The following is a 23,389-nucleotide window of genomic DNA, read 5'->3' as shown; positions in this document are numbered from 1 at the left end:
AGATAATTTTCTTTTTTTTAATTTAATGTAATTTATTTATTTGAAAGAGAGCACTAGAGAAGCACAAGTCAGGTGCAGAGAGAGAGGGAGAAGCAGGCTCCCAATGTGGGGTTGGATTACAGGACTCTGGGATCATGACCTAAGCCAAAGGCAGACTCTTAACCAACTGAGCCATCCAGGTGCCCTGATTTTCTATTTTAATACTGCCTGGCTAATGTGCCATCTAGAATCAAATAAGAGATGGTCCTTAAACAGATCTTTAAAATATTACACTATTTACAATTAAAGTGTTTTGTCAAAGGGCAGGAAAGGATGATGAGATACCCTACGTTCTGACCTTATGTCTTTACATCATAAAGATGCTGCCCAGGAAAACAGTAGCTTAATGGCGCAGAAACTAAAAGAAAGATCAAAAGATTTTGGATACCATCCAAAATCTATAAAGAATTCATCAAACTCAAAACCCAAAGAACAAATAATCCAATCAAGAAATGGGCAGAAGACATGAACAGACATTTCTGCAAAGAAGACATCCAGATGGCCAACAGACACATGAAAAAGTGCTCAACATCACTCATTATCAGGGAAATACAAATCAAAACCACAATGAGATACCACCTCACACCTGTCAGAATGGCTAAAATTAACTAGTCAGGATCCATCTGGGCAAGGATGCAGAGAAAGGAGAACCTTCCTGCACTGTTGGTGGGAATGCAAGCTGGTGCAGCCACTCTGGAAAACAGTATGGAAGTTCCTCAAAAAGTTGAAAATAGAGCTACCCTATGACCCAGCAATCACACTGCTGGGTATTGACTCTAAAGATACAAATGTAGTGATCCAAAGAAGCACGTACACCCAAATGTTTATAGCAGCAATGTCCACAATAGCCAAACTATGGAAAGAGATGCCCATCAACAGATGAATAGATAAAGAAGATGTGGTATAGATCTGCAATGGAATATTATGCAGCCATCAAAAGTGAATCTTGCCATTTGCAACAGCATGGATGGAACTAGAGAGTATAATGCTAAGTGAAATAAGTCAATCAGGGAAAGACAATTATCATATGATCTCACAGACATAAGGAATTTGAGAAACAAAACAGAGGATCATAGGGGAAGAGAGAAATGAAGATGAAACCAGAGAGGAAGAAAAACCATAAGAGACTCTTAATCTCAGGAAACAAACTGAGGGTTGTTGGAGTAGAGTAGGGAGGGATAAGGTGGCTAGGTGATGGACATTAGAGAGTATGTGCTATGGTGAGTGCTGTAAATTGTGTAAGACTGATGAATCACAGACCTGTACCCCTGAAACAAATATTACATTATATGTTAATAAAATAAAATAAAATACAAAAAATACAAAAATAAATAAACCCCCCTGCTGGGAAAGCCATCCTATTCAGGATTTAAAATACCCCTTTAGGAAAGGAAATCCACGACAACTGTGTTCACTCTGTGATCCATTTTAACCATGTCTTCTCTTGCCCTAGACTGGAAAGACAGGACAATAGTATGGGTAATTCAGACTTCAGCTACAGCCACATGTGCTATCAATTGTTGGTTATGTCATCTGAAAAGCCTGGTCAGTGCAGGATCATGGAGACCCCTTGGTCCATTCCATTTAGAACACCTCAGAAATCCCCTAAGGGAGTTGGTTTCCAACTGTTAAGGCCAAAATAAAAATATATAATGTTAGAGGGCACCTGGTGGGCTCAGTGAGTAGAACATGTGACTCTTGGTCTTGGTGTCAAGAGTTCAAATCCTATGTTGGGCATAAAGCTTACTTAATTAAAAAAAAAAAAAGACTATTTAAAATTCCATAGTGTTAGAATAGCTAGATTCTTTCAAAATGATCATGAGTCACCCTGATGTCTCACCCTCAAAGTACTGTATTAAAAGAGGTTATTTTCAAAGGATAGAAAATAGGCTTGTATTCCCCAGTTAGATACCACATGAAACCATCTCCCAAAAGGGACCAGCTCTCTATGTGTGTAAACAAAAGTCTTGTTTCATTTCTGGCTACAGATGATATCTATAGCGAGGTTCAGGCAAGCAGAGATTAGATGGACTGAACTGCCCTGTTCGTGCTGATTCTCACTAAGTTTTGAGAAGGACCCCACCATTCGTCTTTGTGCTCTGGCTGGGTTTGTCTTTAGTTGCAAATCAGATGGAGTGCCCTGAGCCACAGACTGCATTACAAATTCTTCTACCCTTTCTGGACACTCCAGTAATCCCCTTCTTCCTCCACTTGGCTGATGAGATTAAACACAGGGCTAGTTCCTTGAAATTATTTACTAGACTGACAGTGACCACTCAGGCAATATCTCTGATGGGGATGAATGTTTCTTTGGTTATACATTGTTGCCATAATGGGAGGCTGCTTCTCATCAATGTGTGTTTTGCAACCTGTCCCAAACTCTAACCATCAAGAAACCACCAAATCTTCGGCTAACTTATAAATATCATTAGATTCCCTAAAGTCCTGGATAAGCATATGGCCCTAGACTATACCCTAGCTTATCAAGGGGGAATTTATGTTGCTGCAAATTCATCTTGCTGTGCTTATATCAATACCTCCTTGGAAGTGGAAACCAGTATTGATAACATCAGACAGCAAGCCACTTGGTTGCAGCAAACTCTATTGCCATACACCCCTGTTCCAGAAAGGATGGAACTGGTTCACATACACCTTCCCCTGGATACCATCGGGACTTAGGTTCATATTAGGCGGTATTCTAAGACATTCTAAAATTAGGACTCACCCTCGTGCTAGTAGTATTATGTGTATACACAGGAATTAAGCTCATTACAAATGTGTGTACCAAAACTGTGCAAACAAGTCACATCAGTTGTGCATTAAGGAATGCTTCAAACCCACATTAACATATTCCATTCCAAGGTCCTGACTACACCCTAGATCAGCATGAAGCAGCTACTGAAGATGGACCTTGGTCCTTAATCCCATAGATATGGAATGATAAATTGACAGGGGGGAATTGAGGCCACCTTGATCTTCATAACTAGCAAGATGATCTTTAATAGGTGTTCTTAGGTTCATATGATTGATTTACTAACACTCCTTGTGAATCTATATATCTTATTTTCTTTTCTAGAAGGAGAATAGAAAGCCCTTGCACATCACAGAATAAGAATTGGGCCTCTCGCACAACCCTCCAGCACTGAAAGTTGTAAATAGGAACCACGAAATTTACAGAGAATCAGGAAACCTCAGAGCTGGCTTTTGGGCAAGTGTCTGCCTCCTCTCCAGGTCACTGGCCTTCTGAATAAAGCTCATATCCCTTCCCAATCAACACTTGTCTCTTGAGTATTGACCTTTCAAGCAATGGGCAGCTGAATTTGATACTTGGTATTAAAAGTCTGAAAAAAAAAATTGTAAGATGCTCTGATTTTAGAGTGGTAACATTCACTTAATTACTGATGAAATCCTTAAATAATACTTAAAATGTGAGACCATTTATTTCTATTTTAAGGTAAAAGTAACCTGAACACAAAAAAGATATATAAAAATTTTAAGTCATAGAATAACATAGAAAGGACCCTGTGTGTTCACTGCCCCAAATCCTAGCAGATGCAGGAATTTCGTCCACCATAATCCTGCAAGCCCTAACTTGTTCTCTCCCACCATGGGGACTCATTTAGAGTCAGTGCTTGCCATCTTTGGTTTTTGCCATTTAAAATTCTTTTTCTCATATGGTACAAACCTGTTTTCTTAAAACTTCTGTCTATGAGTACAAAAATATATCAATATATAATGTAGGCATTTGACAATAACAACTTTGAATATAACTGAAGGCAGGATGATTTCTAAATAATGAGATTAATTTTATAACAATGAATTTTTGCTTTGTTTCCAGATCCTCACTTCTATAAACCATACTAATTTATTTTTTTAGACCTGAAAATTAAGAAAATGTTACCCTAATGAATATCGATAGTCTCTTTCATATTATATTTTTATTTTGCAATATTTGTATTCTCAGGCCTTTGGCAATCAGAATAATTTAGTGTCATTATGTTGCGATCTTACACATTTTTTTTTTTTTAACACAAAGTCAAACCAGTCACAGGATAATGAGCTTTACTCTTCTTGTTGCTTGACCAAAGTACTGAGGTTTCCTAAATCCCTGGGACTCTTCACCTGCTCTTCTACTCAAATTCTCCCACTTAACCTCACAAACAGCTTGAGAGAAGCTGGTGAGAGGCAAGCAACCATGGAAGAAGCCAAAAACAATCCCACAAAACAAAGGCTCATTTTTTCCCTCTCTTAGAGTATCGTGACAAAGAAAACACCACTGCTGCATCCTCACATATTTCTCTGAGAAATATTAATACCTTTCAATGCCTTTCGACCATGATTTTCTAAGTGTGAGACCCTGGATGAGGATCTCGGCCTTATGCTAGTACTGCAGTTACAAGAAGCACAGCTTGTGACATTCTCTTCCTTAAAAGTTAGTGTTACTAAAGAGGACTCCCCTTCATTCACTGAGTAAACACTGCTAAGCATCTCCTGTCCTGTGGTGGTTCACAGGTCCCATGATGGCTCAAATGAGAACTTGGGGTTTTCCCAACCGCAGACCGTGTATGGAAACAATGTTAGCCTCAGTTTACACATGAGATTTAAACAGCTTAAACCTCAGTTTACACAGGAGTTTTTAAGAGTGAATTAAAGAAAATTTTCTGGGGTGCCTGGGTGGCTCAGTGGGTTAAGCCTCTGCCTTTGGCTGAGGGCATGATCTCAAGGTCCTGGGATCGAGCCCTGCATTGGGCTCTCTGCTTGGCAGGGAGCCTGCTTCACCCCCTCTCTCTGCCTGCCTACTTGTGATCTCTCTCTCTCTCTGTGTCAAATAAATTAATAAATAAAATCTTTAAAAAAAAGTAAGAAATTTTTCCTATTAAAAATAATTCACTGGGGCGCCTGGGTGGCTCAGTGGGTTAAAGCCTCTGCCTTCGGCTCAGGTCATGATCTCAGGGTCCTGGGATCGAGCCCCACATCGGGGGGGGGTCTCTGCTCAGCAGGGAGCCTGCTTCCTCCTCTCTGCCTGCTTCTCTGCCTACTTGTGATCTCTGTCAAATAAATAAATAAATAAATAAATAAATAAATAAATAAATCTTTAAAAAAAATAATAATTCACCATGGAAAAAAATAAAACAAGATGAAATCAGAGAGGAAGACAAACTGTAGGAGACTTTTAATTATAGGAAACAAACTGGGGTTGCTGGAGGGAAGGGAGGTGGGGGGATGGGGTAACTGGGTAATGGGCATTAAGCAGGACACATGATGTAATGAGCACTGGGTATTACGTAAGACTGATGAATCAGTGACCTCTACCTCTGAAACCAATAATACATTATACGTTAACTGCATTTAAATAAAAATAAATATATAAAAAATAAAAACAATTCATCATACTTGAGGAGAAATCATTTGTTTTATTGTATAAATGACCATTTCAGAAGTGTACAAGAGCTTAAATTAGATATATAAACTGGAAGAAAAGGTATTCGCGTCCAGACAGCATTCTAGAAATGGGCAGTTCAATTACATTAGATATAATAAAAATTTAGAATGTTACAAATATCAACATTTGAGCATTATAAAAAAGAAAGCAAAAGTAGGAATTCTGCTTGCCCACTCAGTAACACACACAGAATTATGTAACAATTCCCACACACTGCTCTCAGAAACAGAACAATGTTACATTTTCTATGAACACAAACAATGAAATATTAGGAATGGTACTTAATATAATGTTGTTTGAGGCAATCTATATAGGAACTATGATCAAGACTCAAAATTGCACAAATTTGATAGGCCTTACATTTCCCATCACAAATTACACTGCTGTCATAACTCACAAAGAAGTAATTATAGTATTTTAGAAACTGCTCATTGCCTGGGACTGCAAATTGTTTAGCTAATCCATACAAACTTTTTGGCTGCAAATCTTCAATGCTGTAGGTCTGAGTCAGCACATATTCCAGCTTCCAATCAGATTCTCCCTTCAGATTTGCATCTGTCAGGTTCAAATAATACTGCAACATATCCTATATCAAAAACAGTCACAACGCTTGGTTCATTCTTTGGCATATAAAGTACTGCACAGCAAGAAGAGTCCTTATTTGGATTTATGTGACATTCTTAATTTAAAGTTGCAGCCAGTTAAAAACAGTGAGAATTGGTTTTGTTAAAAAAAAAAAAAAGTCCCAATAGAAAAATCTGTATTACATTTTTTTTATCGAAAATAATGAGGGAACATAATAGAAAATAGTCTAAGCTATACAGAAAGATGTACAAAATAAAAAGCTTTGATTCACACACCTCAGAAGTAACCACTGCTAATAAAATCACTCTACGTAAATCAGTGATGTTCTGAGGCAGCTTGTATCAGCTCACAGAGCGAATGATCAAATTTTTAGCAATCTTGCAAGTTAACTGACATCACTTTGGCAGCTTTAAATTGGCCATGATGGGAGTATCTATATCATGGAAATTGGCACTATAAACTAAAGTGTCTTTTTCCCCCAATGGACAACTGTTAAACATTTATCAGCACCAGTGTATGTGTGTTGTTCTAGACTTTATGTGCAAAACAAATATAAATATTTAGAATATATATACCCATTTACTATCTTTTTGGCTTTTTCAAAAAATGAAGTTATACAATGCACTGTTTTGCACTTTTAAAAATAATTCAGTGCTGTATCATGGCAACTTTTCATGTCAGTATATATATGTATGTATACATGTGTGTGTGTCTGATGCTCAGATCCATAAAAAGGAAACTAATAGTTGTAAAAATAATTCAGTCAACTGTTTTATTTCCTCATTTAATCTAGTGTTTATGAATTAAATCAGGCTTCCCCCGCCCTTCTTCCTTCATAAAAACACATTCTACAGAATAAGAGAGCTACCTCCCATTAAACTTACCTAGAAAAAAAATGCATTTACATCAACAGAGACTTTAATTGAAAATTTCTTTTCAAATTAAATGAATTAAAAGGGACTGTACTCATAAGAAAAACACCCAGCCTTTTGAGGCTAAATTGATCTAAAACATTGTCGTGTACAAGCTCCAGAGAACTTTTGTCACAAAAATAAGTGTCCAGCTCAATTTATTTTCTCTACAAAAAAAATTTGCCCACAGGTATCGAGTGCTTACTATAAGCCAAGCGTTTTTCTAAGTGCTTTACATATATTCATTCACGTAACCCTCGCAGTGACTCTGTGAGGTCAGTCATACTTAGTTTAAGCCTCGTTTTACAGAGGAATGGACTAGGGACAAGAAAGTTAAGTAGAACAACTCTTGAGAGTACAGTTTCAGAATCTACAGTTACCTTCACGGCTATGTTTTAGAGAAGAGTAATTAGTAACAAATAGGGCTTAGTGCAAAGCTTCAGTATGTATCCAAGTCCACAACTCAGACTTTGCCCCGTGTGCTAAAGGAATGTGAAGTCCTCAGGAGGGCAGAAACCACCTCCCAAAAGGTGACATCCTATACCCATACTTAGCAAGTGCTGATAAGCCAAATACAAAAAAGAAGACATCACAAGATTTCAAGATAGAAACTACACAGTTAAACTGAAAACATTCAGCTAAACTAATGAAAACTGTACAAAGACAAGCATAGTTCTAAAATTGTGCCAACTCACCAATAATTTATAATCATGAGGATCATACTGAAATAGTCTGATGCCGGGATTGTTGGTCTGTTTTTGCAAAACACTCTTGACTGGGGTAACAGCAGGAGCCACAAACAAGGAATTTATTGGACTTCCTGGATAAGACATATGTACATTAACATTTTTTTAAATTATTTTAACTTTATTAAAAATATGAACAAATTCAAGATTAAGACATTAACAGATGAAACAGTCAAATGACATAGGATCCTTGATGAATCCGGACTTGAAACAACTCTAAAGAGACACTTGAGAAAATAGAGGAATCTTTATTCTGATTTGGTATTAGATGATACCAAAAAATTATTGTCGATCTTGTTAGATAAGTCAATCATATTATGGTTATATAAGCTAGTCACATATTTTAGCAATGCAGATAGAAGAACGTAGGGCTAGAATAGATCTAATGTTTGAGATTCACTTTCAAATACTTGAGGAAAAGAAAAAAGAATTAAAAAATGAATAGGTAAAGCAAATGTGGCAAAATCTTGATAGTGTTAAATATAAATGATGGTACATGGGGGTTGTTTTATTATTTTCTGCTTTTGGGTATATTTGAAATTTTTCATAATAATAAAACCCAAGTTATTACAAATACACACACAGATACAAAACTAGTTTGTTCTATACATCTACCTAGAACAAAAACCAATAATGACACATAAGAATCTGATTAGTGTCACCATGTTTCTAATACATAGTTATTATAGGACTAAATTTCTGAGTAAAAAAGCTATCAAATGCTGAAAACTGGTCATTTTTTTTAACCAAGTTTATTCATTGTAGACAAAAGAGGTAATGTATTTCAAAAACATTCCCCAATTGCTGAAAAAATATATGTATATATTTTTTTCCTGGCTCACTACTCTAAAATCAGAACTCTTATTTTGTTAACTCCCAATTTCCTCTTCTTGCAAGGAAGTCATCTTTAAAAATAGGTCATCATTGTTTGTTTGATGCTCAATCTTCTTCTATTTTTTTTTCTTTTAATCCTGAGTAGATGACAATGTTGATTTACACTTAAAATTAAGTGCTTGATATATTTTAAACCAACGGTAGATTGTATTTTGTTAATTAAATTCTGAGAAATAAAACAAGTCATATCAAAAGAGACGCGTCTAGGAGGTAAATAACGAACAGCAGTATTTGTCCAGACTTGAGGATCTAAAAGAAAAGTGGAGTAAGCTGAGGGTTTCAGAGACTTTTTTGTTGACAGCTAGCAAATGATGGTGGCCCCATGGAACAAATAGGGAGAAACACAATTGCAGGTCTAAATATAAATTATACACTTGACTTACAAGCGTAGAAGATAATTCAGAAAAATTTATCGCTGGCAGGTTGACTTAGTGAAACTTTTAATTTGCTGGATCAGTTCAAGATTACCAGCTAGCCACTGTTCTGCTCTAGCATCTTGAACTGGGGAGATGCAAACAGAGTATCATATTACCTTTTTCATCAGAAAGAACCATCATGCTATCTCTGTGAGTGTGTCCATAAAATTGTCCTACAATGACACTGCTGTATTTTCTAAAAATATTTATCAATTTCTCATTATGGAATTCTCTCATTGCTGTGGTGCTGCTTGAATAGGGCAGATAGCCCACTGGAATATGTGCTATGATGTACACCTGGAAATAGAAACACAAGGATGACCGATGAGAATCTTTTTGCACACTTACCACAACCAACTAACATTTGGATACCCAAGACTGAAATTATACTAATTAAAAATTTAAAAAGCTAATATCCCATCTCTACCTCTCCTATCACCAAAAAAGATGAAATTATAAAACTATCAATATCATATTAATATCATTTAAACTACACTGTTGATGATATTTGGTAACTGTGACCTTGGTCACAATTTTTTTAAATAAAAAAACAGATATCAATCCTCAAAGCATTAAAAGCAAAGCAAAATAAAAAAATACAATAGAGTTAATTAAACCATAAGGTGTTTCATGTGAAAACATCTTCAAATTTTAATACTTTTATTAACACCTGACCCCACTCAAGTTAATAAATACACACATCTAGCCCCTTTTTATCCCATGATAGATTTTGGTGTCTGGGATCTACCTTCTCTTTATTTTGCTGAGAAGTGCTCAGTATACTCTCTAGCCATTCAAACTGATTTGCTGGGTCCGTTTCATTCAGAGTCATGATATTTGGGCCGTAGTACAAGTTTGTGTTTAGACTGATGATCCTAAGGTTCAGGTTAGGTGATACTTTCTGTGTATAAAAGCCACCTATAAAAAGAAATTTAAGACACACTCTAGAAAAACACACACAGAGATTCACAGTGACTATGAAAGCAAATTCTTAATTATGGTTTACAAGCCAATTGGAAAGGTTATACTTATTTGTCATCATTTAGTTTGTATGTACACAGGCTGTCATTAAATAAGAATCAGGTCTAACACTTACTGAGAACCTACTGTGTGCCAGGTCCAGAGGCAGCCCTTCCACATACTGAGCTAATCACAACAGGTGTATCCAATAGTCAGATGAAACATTAATAAAGTGTTTGGGCACTAGGCAACCAGGTTCCGAATTTTTTAAAAGAAATCTTAGTGCGTCAACTTCTACTTCTGCATGTTTGGGGAGTTAAGATGAGAGCGTGAAATACCAAATGCAAAAATGGGAACCCATTTTGACCTTGCCAGAGACTGCTATGGAACTGATGTCAGAGAAACCAGAGCTGCTACAGTCTCCGGGGTGGGGGAGACTCATACCCACGATCTGGTGGTGACAACACCCAAGGGGCTGCTGCAATGGTACTTTCAAACCTAGCACCTGACCTTGGACCTGCTCTCTTTGTCCCGGATCCACTCACCATCCCTGCCTCTCCTCAGCTTTCAAAGATGACTTACGGCCTCCAGAAATCTGGGCATATCCAGAACGACTACACCCGTGTGAAATTAAAGATCTTAGCTGAAACAACAGGAATAAAAATAGAGATGAAACAGGGATGAATACATCTTTCACTTACCTTTCCTTAAAGTACGAAGTGCTTCTTCATCTAACCAGGGTTTCCACAGGTCCGCTACTGCATTGTACACCTTGCTGGTGACTACAGGTAATTGATCCTGCCCACAAACAATGTAACCCACCATTAAAACTTTAAAGAGACATGGGTTAACTAATTTTAGCATTACTTGAGCACATACTACTATGTTAGACATCAGGAGATGCAAGGATGAATACGAGATAGATTTACTTTTTCAGGAATTTATAACATAAGGAGATATATATATATATATATATATATATATATAAAACCAATCACCTATAAGACAATGTGACAATGTGCAGGTGCTACCACAAAGGTTCTAGGAGGGTAGAGATGTGAATAATTGAGTCTGGCCCATAGCGTCAGGGCGGAAAGTGAAGAGAGCATACAAACCAGGCTGAGTTGAAAAGAAAGGGCATCAAAGCAAAGACAATGACCCAGATGCCAGCACACACAGTGTTATATAGAGAGAAAAGCACTTGTACTGGTTGGCCAGTATATAGGATGGATGTGGGAATGAGCTCATCAAAGAGACACAGAGGCAGGTTTGAGCCCGAACACACAGGGCCTGGTATAGCACGCTAATAGAATGGAGGAAATGTCATGATTTTAGAACTAAACAAAGTCCTCTGAAATGCTCACCCCAGTATAAAACTTCTGAACTTCTTGAATGAAAATTTATAAACACATGCTTTTGATTTGAAGAAGTCTCTTTATAGCAACAGGTTTTGGTTTTTTAGACAACATGTATATAAAACTTTTTTAATATCAAAGTATTTTTATCATCCCAATTTATCGTATTATAATAAAGAATCTTTATGGTGACATAAGCTTTAAGGAAGGGGAAAAAAACCCCAAACTTTAAGAAAGTACATACTGAATAAAAATCCACAAATTATGTGTGAAATTTTGTAATTATTCCTATTTTTTGTTTTAAAAAATTGCATTAATAAATTGAAGCCATTTTTCTACTCTCCTCATATTCTTCTGCATATTGGTGATATGGGCCTATTTCTTAAAAGAGTTTCCTGTCAGCATTAGTTAAAATGTTTAGTTATTTTTCAGATGACATCCAAGGCACATTAATTCCTAATACATATCCCTCATACATGATGAAAATAGAACTACATTGAGGGAATGTAATATCCAAATGACTTGTTCTAACTAGAACTAACTATCCTAAGTATATTTTCAATTCATGTCAGATACCAGAATTATCTGTCTGAAAAATCACACGAAGCCTTACAGGTCAATCTGGATCTTGATTAAAAATTGGTTATCATCATCAACATCAAAAACCTCAAAGTGTTAGCCATTGATGTATAATATTTTAAGCTTATGGGCCATACAGCCATGCCAACATACCGGTATGGTCATGTATAATCTTAAAATTATGTAAAATCACACTAGACTCTTCTCTCAACTTTAGATGTGAGAAATATGAGCACCAGAGAAGTTAGATGATTCATCCGGGGACAGCTGGTCAGTTCCAGAGCTCGGTCTAAATCCCAGGTCTTTCCACCATCACTCCTATGTCCAATTATCTGTTGTACCATGCCATCATCTCAATCCTCTTTGGCTGTGACATGAGCACTGCCGAGAAACGAGGTATAATGAGAAGTGACTCACCCATAAGTTTGTTGGCACCAGCCTTGCCAGTGTAGGAGTAAATGAGGACCCTGGCCCAGACTGCTTCCTTGGGTGGTGACTGGAAGGAATCCCCAGGCTGCCCACGCTAATATCTACTTCTGATGTAATGAATGGGGAGGTGCACCTGTATGTGTATGCTTATGTAACTATGTTTGTGTGCATGTTTATGAGATTATAATAGAGAAATAATACTTAACAAATTATTTGCTTGATTTGTTACTAACATAATTCACCAGAAGCTGACCTCAGCTCTCCATCTGTAGAAGAATTTGTTGTGGGAATCTGTTATTGCTGCATATTACATTTGACATTTCAGGAATTGGGGAGGAAGGGTGGAAGTAGAATAATAGAAAGGAGATTTTCAGATATAAAGTTATAAGCTAGAATGAGAAAAAAACTAACTCTTTAAGGTATACAGGCTGCCCAATACACCCTAGCTATACATGTAGTAGGATATATTTTAGAGTTTGGATATCATCTATCCTTTGAATTATTACAGGATTTGACTTCACAAAAAGAAGATGAAACAAATCCCCAAAGGAGTTAGGAAAGATGTATCCCATGTCACTGCTTACTGTTGTAATAACTACCACTCCACTTAGTATGTGCCAGGTAGGAAGCTATGGACTTTTCATGTAATATCACTAATTCTCACAAAAACTTTCCAGGGCAGATATTCTTGCTCCTATTTACAAATTAGTGACTTATACGTCAAGGACATTAAGTGAATTATCCAAGTTGGTCAAGCTATTAGGAGCAGAGCACCATAGGGTTTTATATTCTAGTGACTATAACTCTAAATCCCACGTGTTCTCCACTACACCAATCTGCCTGTCACATAAGCATATAAAAACAAGGTGCTTGGGGCATCTGGTAGCTCAGTCAGTTAGGCAACTGACTCTTGTTTTCAGCTCAGGTCATGATCTTGGGGTCCTGTGACTGAGCCCCACATCGCGCTCTGAGCTCAGCGGGGAGTCTGCTTCAAGATTCTCTCTCTCCCTCTGTCCCTCCCCCTCTCACTCACTCTCTCTTTCTCTCTCTCAAATACATAAATAAATAAATAGATCTATCTTTTAGGAAATTCCCAAGCCTCTGCCCTGTGTGGTCTAACATCTCAGCAGTAACAAAGTTGACCACTGGCTTACATGAATAACTCACAAAGACTAATGTATTTATTGTTCATCTCAAGCCTGGAGACCAGTGTCAAGAAGTTTCTCGAAACTGAAGCTCATCCTAGAGTACAACTTTTCAAAATCACTGCGCTTAGGTTATCAAACCCCTCATGAAGCATTCTTTTAAAATGAGATGGAAAAGATATTCTAAGCAAGGAGATACATCTAGACAAAGAGAGGTAGGGGAAAAAATACCATGTTCAGGAATACTGAGCTGTGAATCTGGCAAGAACAAGGGATTTATGAAAGGATGTTAGTCTAATTGAACACCAAAGATCCGGGATGTGGGCTCTACCACCAAGTGAGTATGAGCATGTGAACAAGCAATACGACATTTCTGGGCCTCTGTCTTTCTCGTCTATAAAATGAAGAGTTGATCTAGACCAAGGGCCAGCAAACTTTTCCTACAAAGGGCCAAATAATAAATATTTTAAGCTTATGGACCATACAGTCTTTGCAGCCACAATTCTACTCTGCTGTTCTAGTGCAAAATAAAAAATCAGCCACGAACAATACAGAAAGAAGAGCCATGGCTCTGTTATGATAAAATTTCATTAACAAAAACAAGGTGCAGGCCCAGATTGGACCATAGGTCACAGTTTGCCAAGCCCTCAGCTAAAAAACAATCTCTGAGATCTCTTGAATCTGTGCAAGTCTAAGATTCTACACTGCTCTGCTCTAACAGGACCCTACAGGCAAGGCCCAACATCCCACAGTTATCTACAGGCTGCTTAGCAAACAGTCACTGTAATAGATTGAGACCTGGGCTTATCAGGAGGCAAATATTCTGAACATAATCTCTGTCTTGAATCACATCTTAATTAGATAAACTGGACTTGAACAGGAACCTCCTCTTTGGTACTTATGATAGTTTGCTATATTTGTTTGTTTGTTTAAGATTTTTTATTTATCTATTTGAGAAAAACAGAGATTCGGAGAGAGAGCATGAGCAGGGAGGAGAGGGAGAAGCAGACTCCCGCTGACCAGGGTTCATGACAAGGGGCTTAATCCCAGGACTCTGGGATCATGACCTGAGCCTAATGCAGACACTTAACCAAATGAGCCACCCAAACTCCCCTATGCTTTTGTTTTTAATCATAATCTAGCACAGATCAGAGTGTGGAGAACTTTGTATGCGTGATAGAAATTCTGCAATATGTAAACATTTGTCAATATTAAACTTCCTTGCTAACCTTATCATGGAAATGTGAATGAACAACAAAATTATTCAAAAGAAAGTAGAAATTAAAGAAGAATATGAAGGAAAACAAAAATCAAACTAAGGCAATTTGCTTCCAAAACTCACTATGGATGTAACTCTTTTTACAGATTATTAAGAATCACTTTGAAGTCTCTAAAGCACTTATCTTACCTTCTTCAATAGTTATTAAGAGCATACTCTACCACCATGAGCCCCAATCCCATGCCTTACCACCAGCTAGTTATTGTTATAGCTTTGACACTCCCGGTGGGAAAAACCCTTTAAACACTTTTGGAAGTTGGGGGCACCTGGTTGGCTCAATGGGTTGGGTGACTGCTTTCAGCTCAGGTTATGATGCCAGGCTCCTGGGATGGAGCCCCACATCAGGATCCCCACTCAGCTGGGAGCATGCTTCTCCCACTTCTCCCTGCTTGTGCTTGCTCTTGCTATCTCTGTCACTATCTCTGACTCTGTCTCTCTCTCTCAAATAAATCGATAAAATATTAAAAAAAAAAAAACACTTTTGGAAGTTGAAATCAAATTTACCTGTGGCCAATAGTCATGATTACCCAGTGCAGGGAACACCTGGAGATTTGGAAAGACAGTCCGGATGGTGGTTGTCATATTAGCAATCACATCTATGACTTTATCTGTTGAGAGTTCATACACTGGAACGTGAGGTGGGCTATCCCTGAAAAGGAGACAGAATCGTAGAGAACAAAATCAATTTCTAAACTTTTTTTTTTTTTTTAAGATTTATTTGTTTATTTTAGAGGAGTATGGGCAGGGAGAGGGGCAGAAGGAGAGAGTCCAAGCAGGGAGAGGGGCAGAGGGGGAGGGGGAGAAAGAACCCTCGAGCACACCCCTTGCCGAGTATGGAGCCTGGTGTGGGGCTCAATTCCAGGACCTTGAGATCATGACCTGAGCTGAAATCCATAGTCTGCTGCTTAACCAACTGGATCACCCAGGCACCCCAAGAACAAAATCAATTTCTATAAAAAGTCACTAGATTTATGCATGATGCCTTGTTGCCCTGAAGGTGAACCGCACACCTTCCACAACAAAACAACAGATGACTGCTGAAAAGTTGATCAGCTATTCTTCATTTACCTTTTTCCCACAGGGAGTCCTATTTTTAAAAATCTGTGTAATACAAATACAAGCCTATTATTCTGCCTGACTGAAGATTTATGAGAGGCAAGTATTTTAGCAACTAAAAGCACAGATTCCAGAGCTAAAATGCCTGGGTTTGCCACTTACTAGCTATGTGCACTTGAACAAGTTACTTAGAAGCTCAGCCTACATTTCTTCATCTATAAAATCAGAATAATAATAATATAAATTGTAAATATTAAGTGAATTATAATGTATAAATTAGTTAAATAACACCATGGTTATTATTGCTGGCACAGGAAATATGGATCTCATCACTCTGTCATGACAGATAGAATTAACTAATTATACTACCAGAAGATGATATTTACAAAATTGCTATCACAGATTAACTCCCATTGTAGCCTTTTGTTTTTGATTATTTAATCAAGACCTATTATCACATTAAAAAACACCTCAAAACACTGATATGAGTGTTCTGTGAAGTCATCTCTTAGCTAACACCAACATTTTTCTAGAGCCAGTATTCTAAACAAATTTAAAATTCTGAGACTTCTAAAATCTTCCATATCTCTAATAATCTAATGATTAACTGGACATAGTATTTTTAAAACCCAAATAACTCTTAACTTAAAGCCCAGTTAATCTTTATAGGAATTCAGCATTCTAATGAAGCTTAGGACACTGTAGGTAAATATTGAATAACTAACGGTATTTATATAATCACTTACCCTGTCCATATCATGAAAGATGCTTCTTGTCCTGAATTTTTAATAAAATCAAATGCTGACAAAATAAGGTGATACGGAGAATCACACAGAACATCTCCAAAAGGGCCAGGATTGGAGGCATTGGCGCCTTTAGATGAAGCACACACTTTTGTGTGGTCATCTGTGATGTGGTAAGTAGGGTCTAAGTGCAAGTCAGTCACGTGCCAAAACTGTCCTGTTGATTAGAAAAGAAATGGTGTTAAATCTACTTGTGTTTAGGAATTCCCGTCAAAATATTTACAGTAAAACTAGAGACAGTCCTCCCTGGGATGGAGGAAAGCCTTAACGATTGAAATATTCATTTGCCCTGAAGGTAAATACAATACTTCCCTGTCAGAAGATAAGGATTCCAAAGACAGCAGGAAGAATTTACCAAAATTTGCTACTTACACGTGTCAGCACGCAAGAGCTCTTGGACAGCATGACTACCTAACAAAGACTACATAACAAACATAAGTTGCATAATGAAATATAGGGAGATATCCTTCCAGGAGGTCACTAATAATATATTTCCTGTCTTAATAGTATGTTTCCTTCCTTGCAGAATTTGAGGTTTTAGAAATTACTTATGTTCTTCTTGTGGAAAAACTGACATAGAACCATGATGTGGTCTGTTAGGGTTCCACAGTGAAGAGATTGCAGAATGAGGAACTAAATCTCACTCCTACTTTCTTGAAAATCCTTGCCTCTCAACATTAGTGGGAAAAGAATATAACATTTTAATACTAGCTTTAAGCCAAAAGTAGGGATTTCCAGAAGCCCTGAAAGGGTACTAAATACAGGAACATCTCCTAATGTACGCTTGTACCAAATGTTAGTAATATTAAGAAAGCATTTGTTAAAAAGGAAGAAACCTCAGGGAGAAACCGAGAACCCACCTGAGAGCAGGGGAAAGATTCTTTAATTAAAGGAAATATTAGTACAAATAATCACAGTAGTACCACTCTTTATTAAGCATTTGTGCCAGGCATTATAATAAGGAAACTAAATACACTATGTCATTTTGTTCTCAAAACTTGAAGCGGGAATCACTGTTCTCATTTTAGAGTTGAGAAATGAATGCTGGATTAATTAGGAAATTTGTTCAGCTAATACACAGCTAATAAAAGGCAGAGTCAAAATCTGAACCCCATTTTGAAAGGTCCTCCAGTTTGCTTATACCTCATTTACATATATAGTCTAAGATTTTGCTGCCTTCTCATTTGTAGTCAATAAATTATTTTAATATTGAGGCTTTTTCACACTTTGAATTTTGAGTTCACTCTGATGATGACTAAGTTGTCTCCAAAGATGTCGGATGTGACATAGCAGCAGATCCTACAGCAGAAACGTGGAGCAAACAAGTAGAAGGCGAACTTTCATCTGTCTGGACGAAGATGACAAAGACTGAATATGGATGTGAGCAAACACCTGAAAAGAACCCAAAGCTGGGATAATAGAGCAAAAAACTGAAAATGGTTAACTTGTTAAGGTGGAAAAGGTAAGTTATATTTGGGTTTTTTTTTTTTTTCTCCACAACATTGTTACAATTTTGTAACATATTTAAGTTGACAGCTAAGAAGTGGTAGACAAAAGAGCCAGAAGAAAGTAGACATAAAGCAGTCTTTATGATCAGTTACTTGGTATTCTGTTCCCGTTTGAAAACCTTTGCCAAGAGTGATTTATTTTATTCTTTAGTGCAGAAAAATACTCCAACTTTCATTTTTAGCTTAGACATACTTTAGCTGGCACACAAAGCAGCGTTGGCAAGCAGCTCAGAATCATCCTGGAGTCTGTCCTTCTTGGCGTTTAAATATACAGTACATCTTATTTTTATGCAAATATGTTTTTTTTTAATTGCTGGCAGAATGTTAAGGTACAATAAACTGCACACAGAACAGTATAGTGTTGCGGTTAAGAGTGGGGACTCCAAAGTGAGACTACCATGACTTTCAATCCACGCTCCAGGGGTGCCTGAGCAGTGCAGTTGGATGAGCTCGCACCTCTTGGTTTCGGCTCAGGTCCTGATCTCAGAGTTATGAGATCGAGCCCCCCGTGCAGCTCCATGCTCAGCACAAAGTCTACTTAAGTCTCTCTTTCCCTCTCCCTCTGCCCCTCCTCACCCTGCTCTTTGTCTTTCTCTCAAATAAACTTTAAAAACCAATCAATCAATCCAAGCTCCACTTACTAATCTAACAGGGTGATCTTGACTTGTTTTCTCTGCAAAATGGGAAGACTATCACTGCCTCCTGTATGAGAGTTAAGTGATTTAGTAGAAGTAAAGCTCTTAGAAGATACCTGGCATCTAGGTAACTAAACTCCATGATAGTTATACTGTTATTATTTGACCCCAAGCTTGAATTTGAGATTGAACCTCCTCATTTCCAAGTAAGAATTAGAATTTATCAAGTACTTACTATAAGTTTCGTGCTTTTTTTTTTTTTTAATGCTTTACATGCATTAACTCATCATTATTTCCAATTTACAGGTAAGGAATTGCCAGCACACAAGGATTAATTCAAGTCACGTGTGTCAGACACAACAGAGTTGAGACAGAGATTCAGGAAATCTAACTCCGGTTTCCATGCTGCTCTTAACCACTGCACTACTTTTGTCTCTTTGTGTGCGCTCACCTTCAAATGTCCTTCTGTCCCACTTGCCTCACGTAAAGTAGATGACAACACCTACATGAGATAATGTGATGATTAAGATACACAAGATAATAAATATATTAAAATTTTATAAACCCAAACTGGAAACATGTTAAGAACACATCTCTAGTATCTAGATTCATGGATCCTTTGTAACTGGAAGATGTCTAACCTATAGTGGGCCCTCAATAAACATTTTTTAATTACGCACAGGCAGGTTTCAGGATTTCCTCAAGATCACCCGGTGACTCAGTAATGAAAGCTGAACCAGAACAAGTCTCTCCAGACTTCCAATCGAGTGCTCTTTCCACTACATTGCCTTGCCAGATCCAGATAAGTGAGGGGGTAATTATTTAGATGCACTGAAGAAAGTCTTTAAATAGAAGCCAAGAGAACTCTGCCAGGTTCTTAACCTGGGATTTATGAATAATGAACCTCTGGAGGCCTCACCTCCCACCTCTAGTGAAATTAGAGATAAAGTACTCCGTGTGTGTATGTGTGTGTGTGTGTGTGTCTAAGGCCACAAACCTGGCCTGTGGCAGAGCCCACACTCTGCTACAGATTCTCTGGTTTGCAGTCCCAAGTTCTTGTCACTCCACGATGATTTTTCTCTTATTCTGCAGATAATATTTAACAAGATTTCCACAAATGTATGTGTATATGCTTGTGTGTGTTCTCAATATATATAGATAAATGCTCAACACTATACCAAAAAAAAACCCTTATAATTTATCTAAAAACATTCTAATTTATCCTAAAGAACCTAGTAAACCATAATTCAGATATTTGGACATATGGTTATTGTTTCAAATAGGTATTTTTGTTTGCTTGCTTATAATGTCAGTTCCTACCAAATTATTCCTGCAGGTCTGACCTACTAATTCCTTTTTTTTTTTTTTTATTAAGATTTTAGGTACTTATTTGACACAGAGAGAGAGAATGAGAGAGAGAACACGAGCAGGGGGAGCAGCAGGCAGAGGGAGAGGGAGAAACAAGCTCGCCACAGAGCAGGGAGCCTGGTTCAGGACCTGATCCCAGGACTCTGGGATCATTACCTGAACCAAAGGCGGACATTTAATCGACTGCGCCACCCTGGTGCCCCTAATTCTAAAGAGTTGTAGACAAACACACTTAGGTAAGGTCTCCCTGGGTGTTGTCCTCTGGCCCCTGGGGCTTGACAGGACTGGGAATTTACACACAACACACATCAAACAAGCAGAGGCCTGTCGTGGTGTGTGTTGCAAAGGAAGCAATTTGGGATGTGGTCAGGAGGAGAGAGTCACATCAAATAGAAAACAAATAATATAACCCGTGAAACTGCTGAGTCAACACTTCTGCAGGTCTTTAAACCCCACTTACTCCGTCTCTACCCCCACCCTAAGTGACTCAGCCTCTTAGCTTCCTTATCAAAACAGGGAAGTGTAAGTGAAGATTCCCGACACATCAGAAAGCTGTCACTGAGACCCTCTGCAATCAGATTGCTAAAGCTAAACAGTAAATTTGCCATTGGGTGGTCCCACGCAACCTGGGACATTTTATCTCAAAATCCTAAACAGTTCCATAATTAAAGAAAAACACTAGCCTTAATGAAAAGCAGCAACCAGTGTGCATAAGTATTTTGGGACAATTTCTTGTTATGACTGACAACTGGGAAACCAGATTCACAGTTCCTGCTCTCAACTGCCTGACAGCTGAGTCATGAGAACTTGGCTCTTGGACAAAGAGGAGGTGTATTTTCAGAGCATTTCCAAAGTCGTGTGAGATAGCAAGAACCTCAGAGAAGAGAGGTTTCAGCACCAAACACTGCAGAGTTTCAGAGACAGCTATGCCCAAAATACAGAACTCCACCTGTCAAAATTTCCTCCCTCTAAACAAAGCCATTCTTTTCAAAGAGAGTCAGGGAGGGAGGCAAGGGGTTCCTTGATCTTTGAAACTGAAAGCTCAAAAGGCATCCTAAAATCTAAAATTCGTTAAACAGGTTGTTGAGCCCCAATTCTCAGAGTTTCGTATTCCATGGGTCTGGGGTGGGCTAAAAACCTGCCTTTCCGGCAAATTTAAGTAATGCTGATGCTGCTGGTCCCCGCACCACACGTTGAGAACCACCAAGGCAAAAGCTACTACCTTAAAGTGTTAAGAATGAATACAATTGGTCCCACCCACAGAGAACTCAGGGGCATTCAGGTAAAGTGAAATGAAGGTCCCAGGAGTTCTAACATAGACTAAGAGGTGGGTAGCATCGAGACCGTGACGGTCCTCCGCTGCTGGAGTGGGAAGAAAAGGCCACCAAATCCGGGGAGCAGGACAGAAGACTACCTGAGTCCCACTGAAATGTGCATCCCCGTGGGGAAGAGCAAACTCCGCAGCTCCCCTGTGTTCTGGGCAGATTCGGGCCCTCTGGGACCGCGGGACTTGCAGCTTCTACCTTCCGTTTTCCTTGAGACACGCGGAGATGTCTTTTCTCCGAGGACGCCCGGAGGAGTCTGGTCTCCGCAGCCCCCTGCAGCGCCCCCACTGGCAAGGTGCTGACCCAGCCCGACCTTCCGCGGGTCGCTAGGCATTCTCGTCCCGCAGTCACCCTCCTCCTCCCAGCGCCCTGCGCGTCTGGGTCTCCACTCCCCACCGGCCCCGGCCGGGACGCACTGCTGCCCCCAAGCACTTTTCACGAATTGCGCGGGCGCTTTAACTCTGCGCTCTCCGGCAACTCCCGGCAGGGAAAGGGTCGCGGACTCACCCACCGCCGGAGCGGGACTCGGGCTGCCACCCGGTGCCAGGGGCAGTCCGAGCCCGGGAAGGCAATGCCAGACGACCAACAGGCAGCAGACAAGCGCGCCCAGCAGCGCCATCGCGGGTCAGGGCCACGAGCCGGGGATCCTGGAGCTGTCTGGCCCGGGGGTGGAGAGAAGGCAGGAGGATGAGGGTGTAGAAGTCCAGCGGTCACGTGCTAGGGTAGATTCTGCAACGAGTGGGTTCGTTTGACCTTCTGCAACTGTCCAGCGATTATCTGCCCTCTTATGTCTTCGCGTCAGTGACTGGCCTAGGAAGGAATGTGCTTGGGTAAATCCCAAACAGATCATCTTTCCTAAATGGCACTGGCACCAAACGGATGGGGCTCCTTTCCGGAACACATGCAGAGAAACTTGAAGTAGCATAATTTGGAGTAGGTCATCAGAAATTTTGGATAGCACAGTGGACTTCGAAGGGCGGTCCCTAGACTAGCAGCATCAGCACTACCTGGGAATTTTCGTGGGAAATGAAAATTCCCAGGTCCCATATCGGATCAATGACATCGGAAACTCAGGAGGGAGGGTATGAGTTGTCCAGTAATTTGTGTTTTTAATAGCCCTCCAGGTGATGCTAAAGTGATGGTTGAGAACACTGCTCAAAGACACTAGGTTTTAGGTTTTTGGTTGTTTGGGGGGTTTTGTTTGCTCATTTACAACTGAGTTAGAACAATATCTCAGAACTGTGCTTTATGCTGTCCAGAGATGCAGAAAAGCATAAGTAGAGCCAGTTGATTTTACTCTTCCAAGAAATTTTAAAAAAATACTTAGTCTGACAATGGAGGCAAGATCCCCAAACTACTTTGGGTTCTGTGTTCCTTCTTTTACCAGTTATGATATGAGGATGCTGGCCTCTTTAAGATAAAAAGCATATAGCTTAAATTTGTAGGGCATGGAATTCCTTCGGGGGGAAAAATATCCTGCGGAATGACTAACCTCATAAAAGAGGTTGTTACATGTGTTTGTTTCTCATCGGATGAAATCTTATGTCCTGTGTAATTTACTGGGAAAGTGTCACATCAAAAGGGTTTTGAAATGCGAATCAAGGTGCCTCCATTTTGTTTCATGTATTGCCAGAGTGCTTAAGTCCTGCCTCAGTTTTAGGATAATTCAAAAGCCTTTCTAGAACCAAAATGCTTTCCAGTGGTGGACAGAATGGTCTTTGGAATTTCTCAGTACACAACCTCAAAAGTATGGAGGAAGATGGGCAGGGGAAAAAATGGTGAACAGATGAGAGAGAATATCTTTAAGGACGGTAAAATAACTTGTGCGTTTCTATCCAAAACATTTTCAAAGATAGGAAAAGGATTTTTTTAAAGTGAAAAAGTAGCAATTTTCAGTCTTCTCCATACCCTTT

The 23,389-nt window shown here is 38.9% G+C and overlaps 1 protein-coding gene across 1 annotated transcript; it reads right to left on the bottom strand.

The window, feature by feature from the left end:
- Positions 1-5,433: 5,433 nt before the first annotated feature.
- On the bottom strand, positions 5,434-22,095 carry SMPDL3A (sphingomyelin phosphodiesterase acid like 3A). The gene is made up of 8 exons (XM_032862432.1): positions 21,984-22,095; positions 16,584-16,797; positions 15,286-15,430; positions 10,696-10,792; positions 9,783-9,952; positions 9,151-9,331; positions 7,674-7,798; positions 5,434-6,068 (listed from the first exon to the last, which is right to left on the bottom strand). Exons 1-8 carry the CDS (start codon positions 22,093-22,095, stop codon positions 5,751-5,753), a joined length of 1,362 nt encoding a protein of 453 aa, XP_032718323.1. The 3' UTR covers positions 5,434-5,750.
- Between the last annotated feature and the right edge of the window lie 1,294 nt (positions 22,096-23,389).

Source organism: Lontra canadensis, unplaced genomic scaffold (assembly GCF_010015895.1).
Source record: "Lontra canadensis isolate GAN:19392208 unplaced genomic scaffold, GSC_riverotter_1.0 scaffold23, whole genome shotgun sequence".
NCBI lineage: Eukaryota > Metazoa > Chordata > Mammalia > Carnivora > Mustelidae > Lontra > Lontra canadensis.
Note: the sequence above shows the minus strand (reverse complement) of the source record. Positions and strands in the feature narration are given on the sequence as shown.

Bases quoted from the DNA above. Each gene is read 5' to 3' on its own strand.
- SMPDL3A (XM_032862432.1), bottom strand. From the start codon at position 22,095: ATGGCGCTGCTGGGCGCGCTTGTCTGCTGCCTGTTGGTCGTCTGGCAT. The intron at 15,431-16,583 runs GTAAGTGATTAT...TCTCCTTTTCAG, and splicing joins TCTTTCATGATATGGACAGG to GGATAGCCCACCTCACGTTC. The intron at 10,793-15,285 runs GTAAATTTGATT...GTTTGTGGGCAG, and splicing joins ATCATGACTATTGGCCACAG to GATCAATTACCTGTAGTCAC.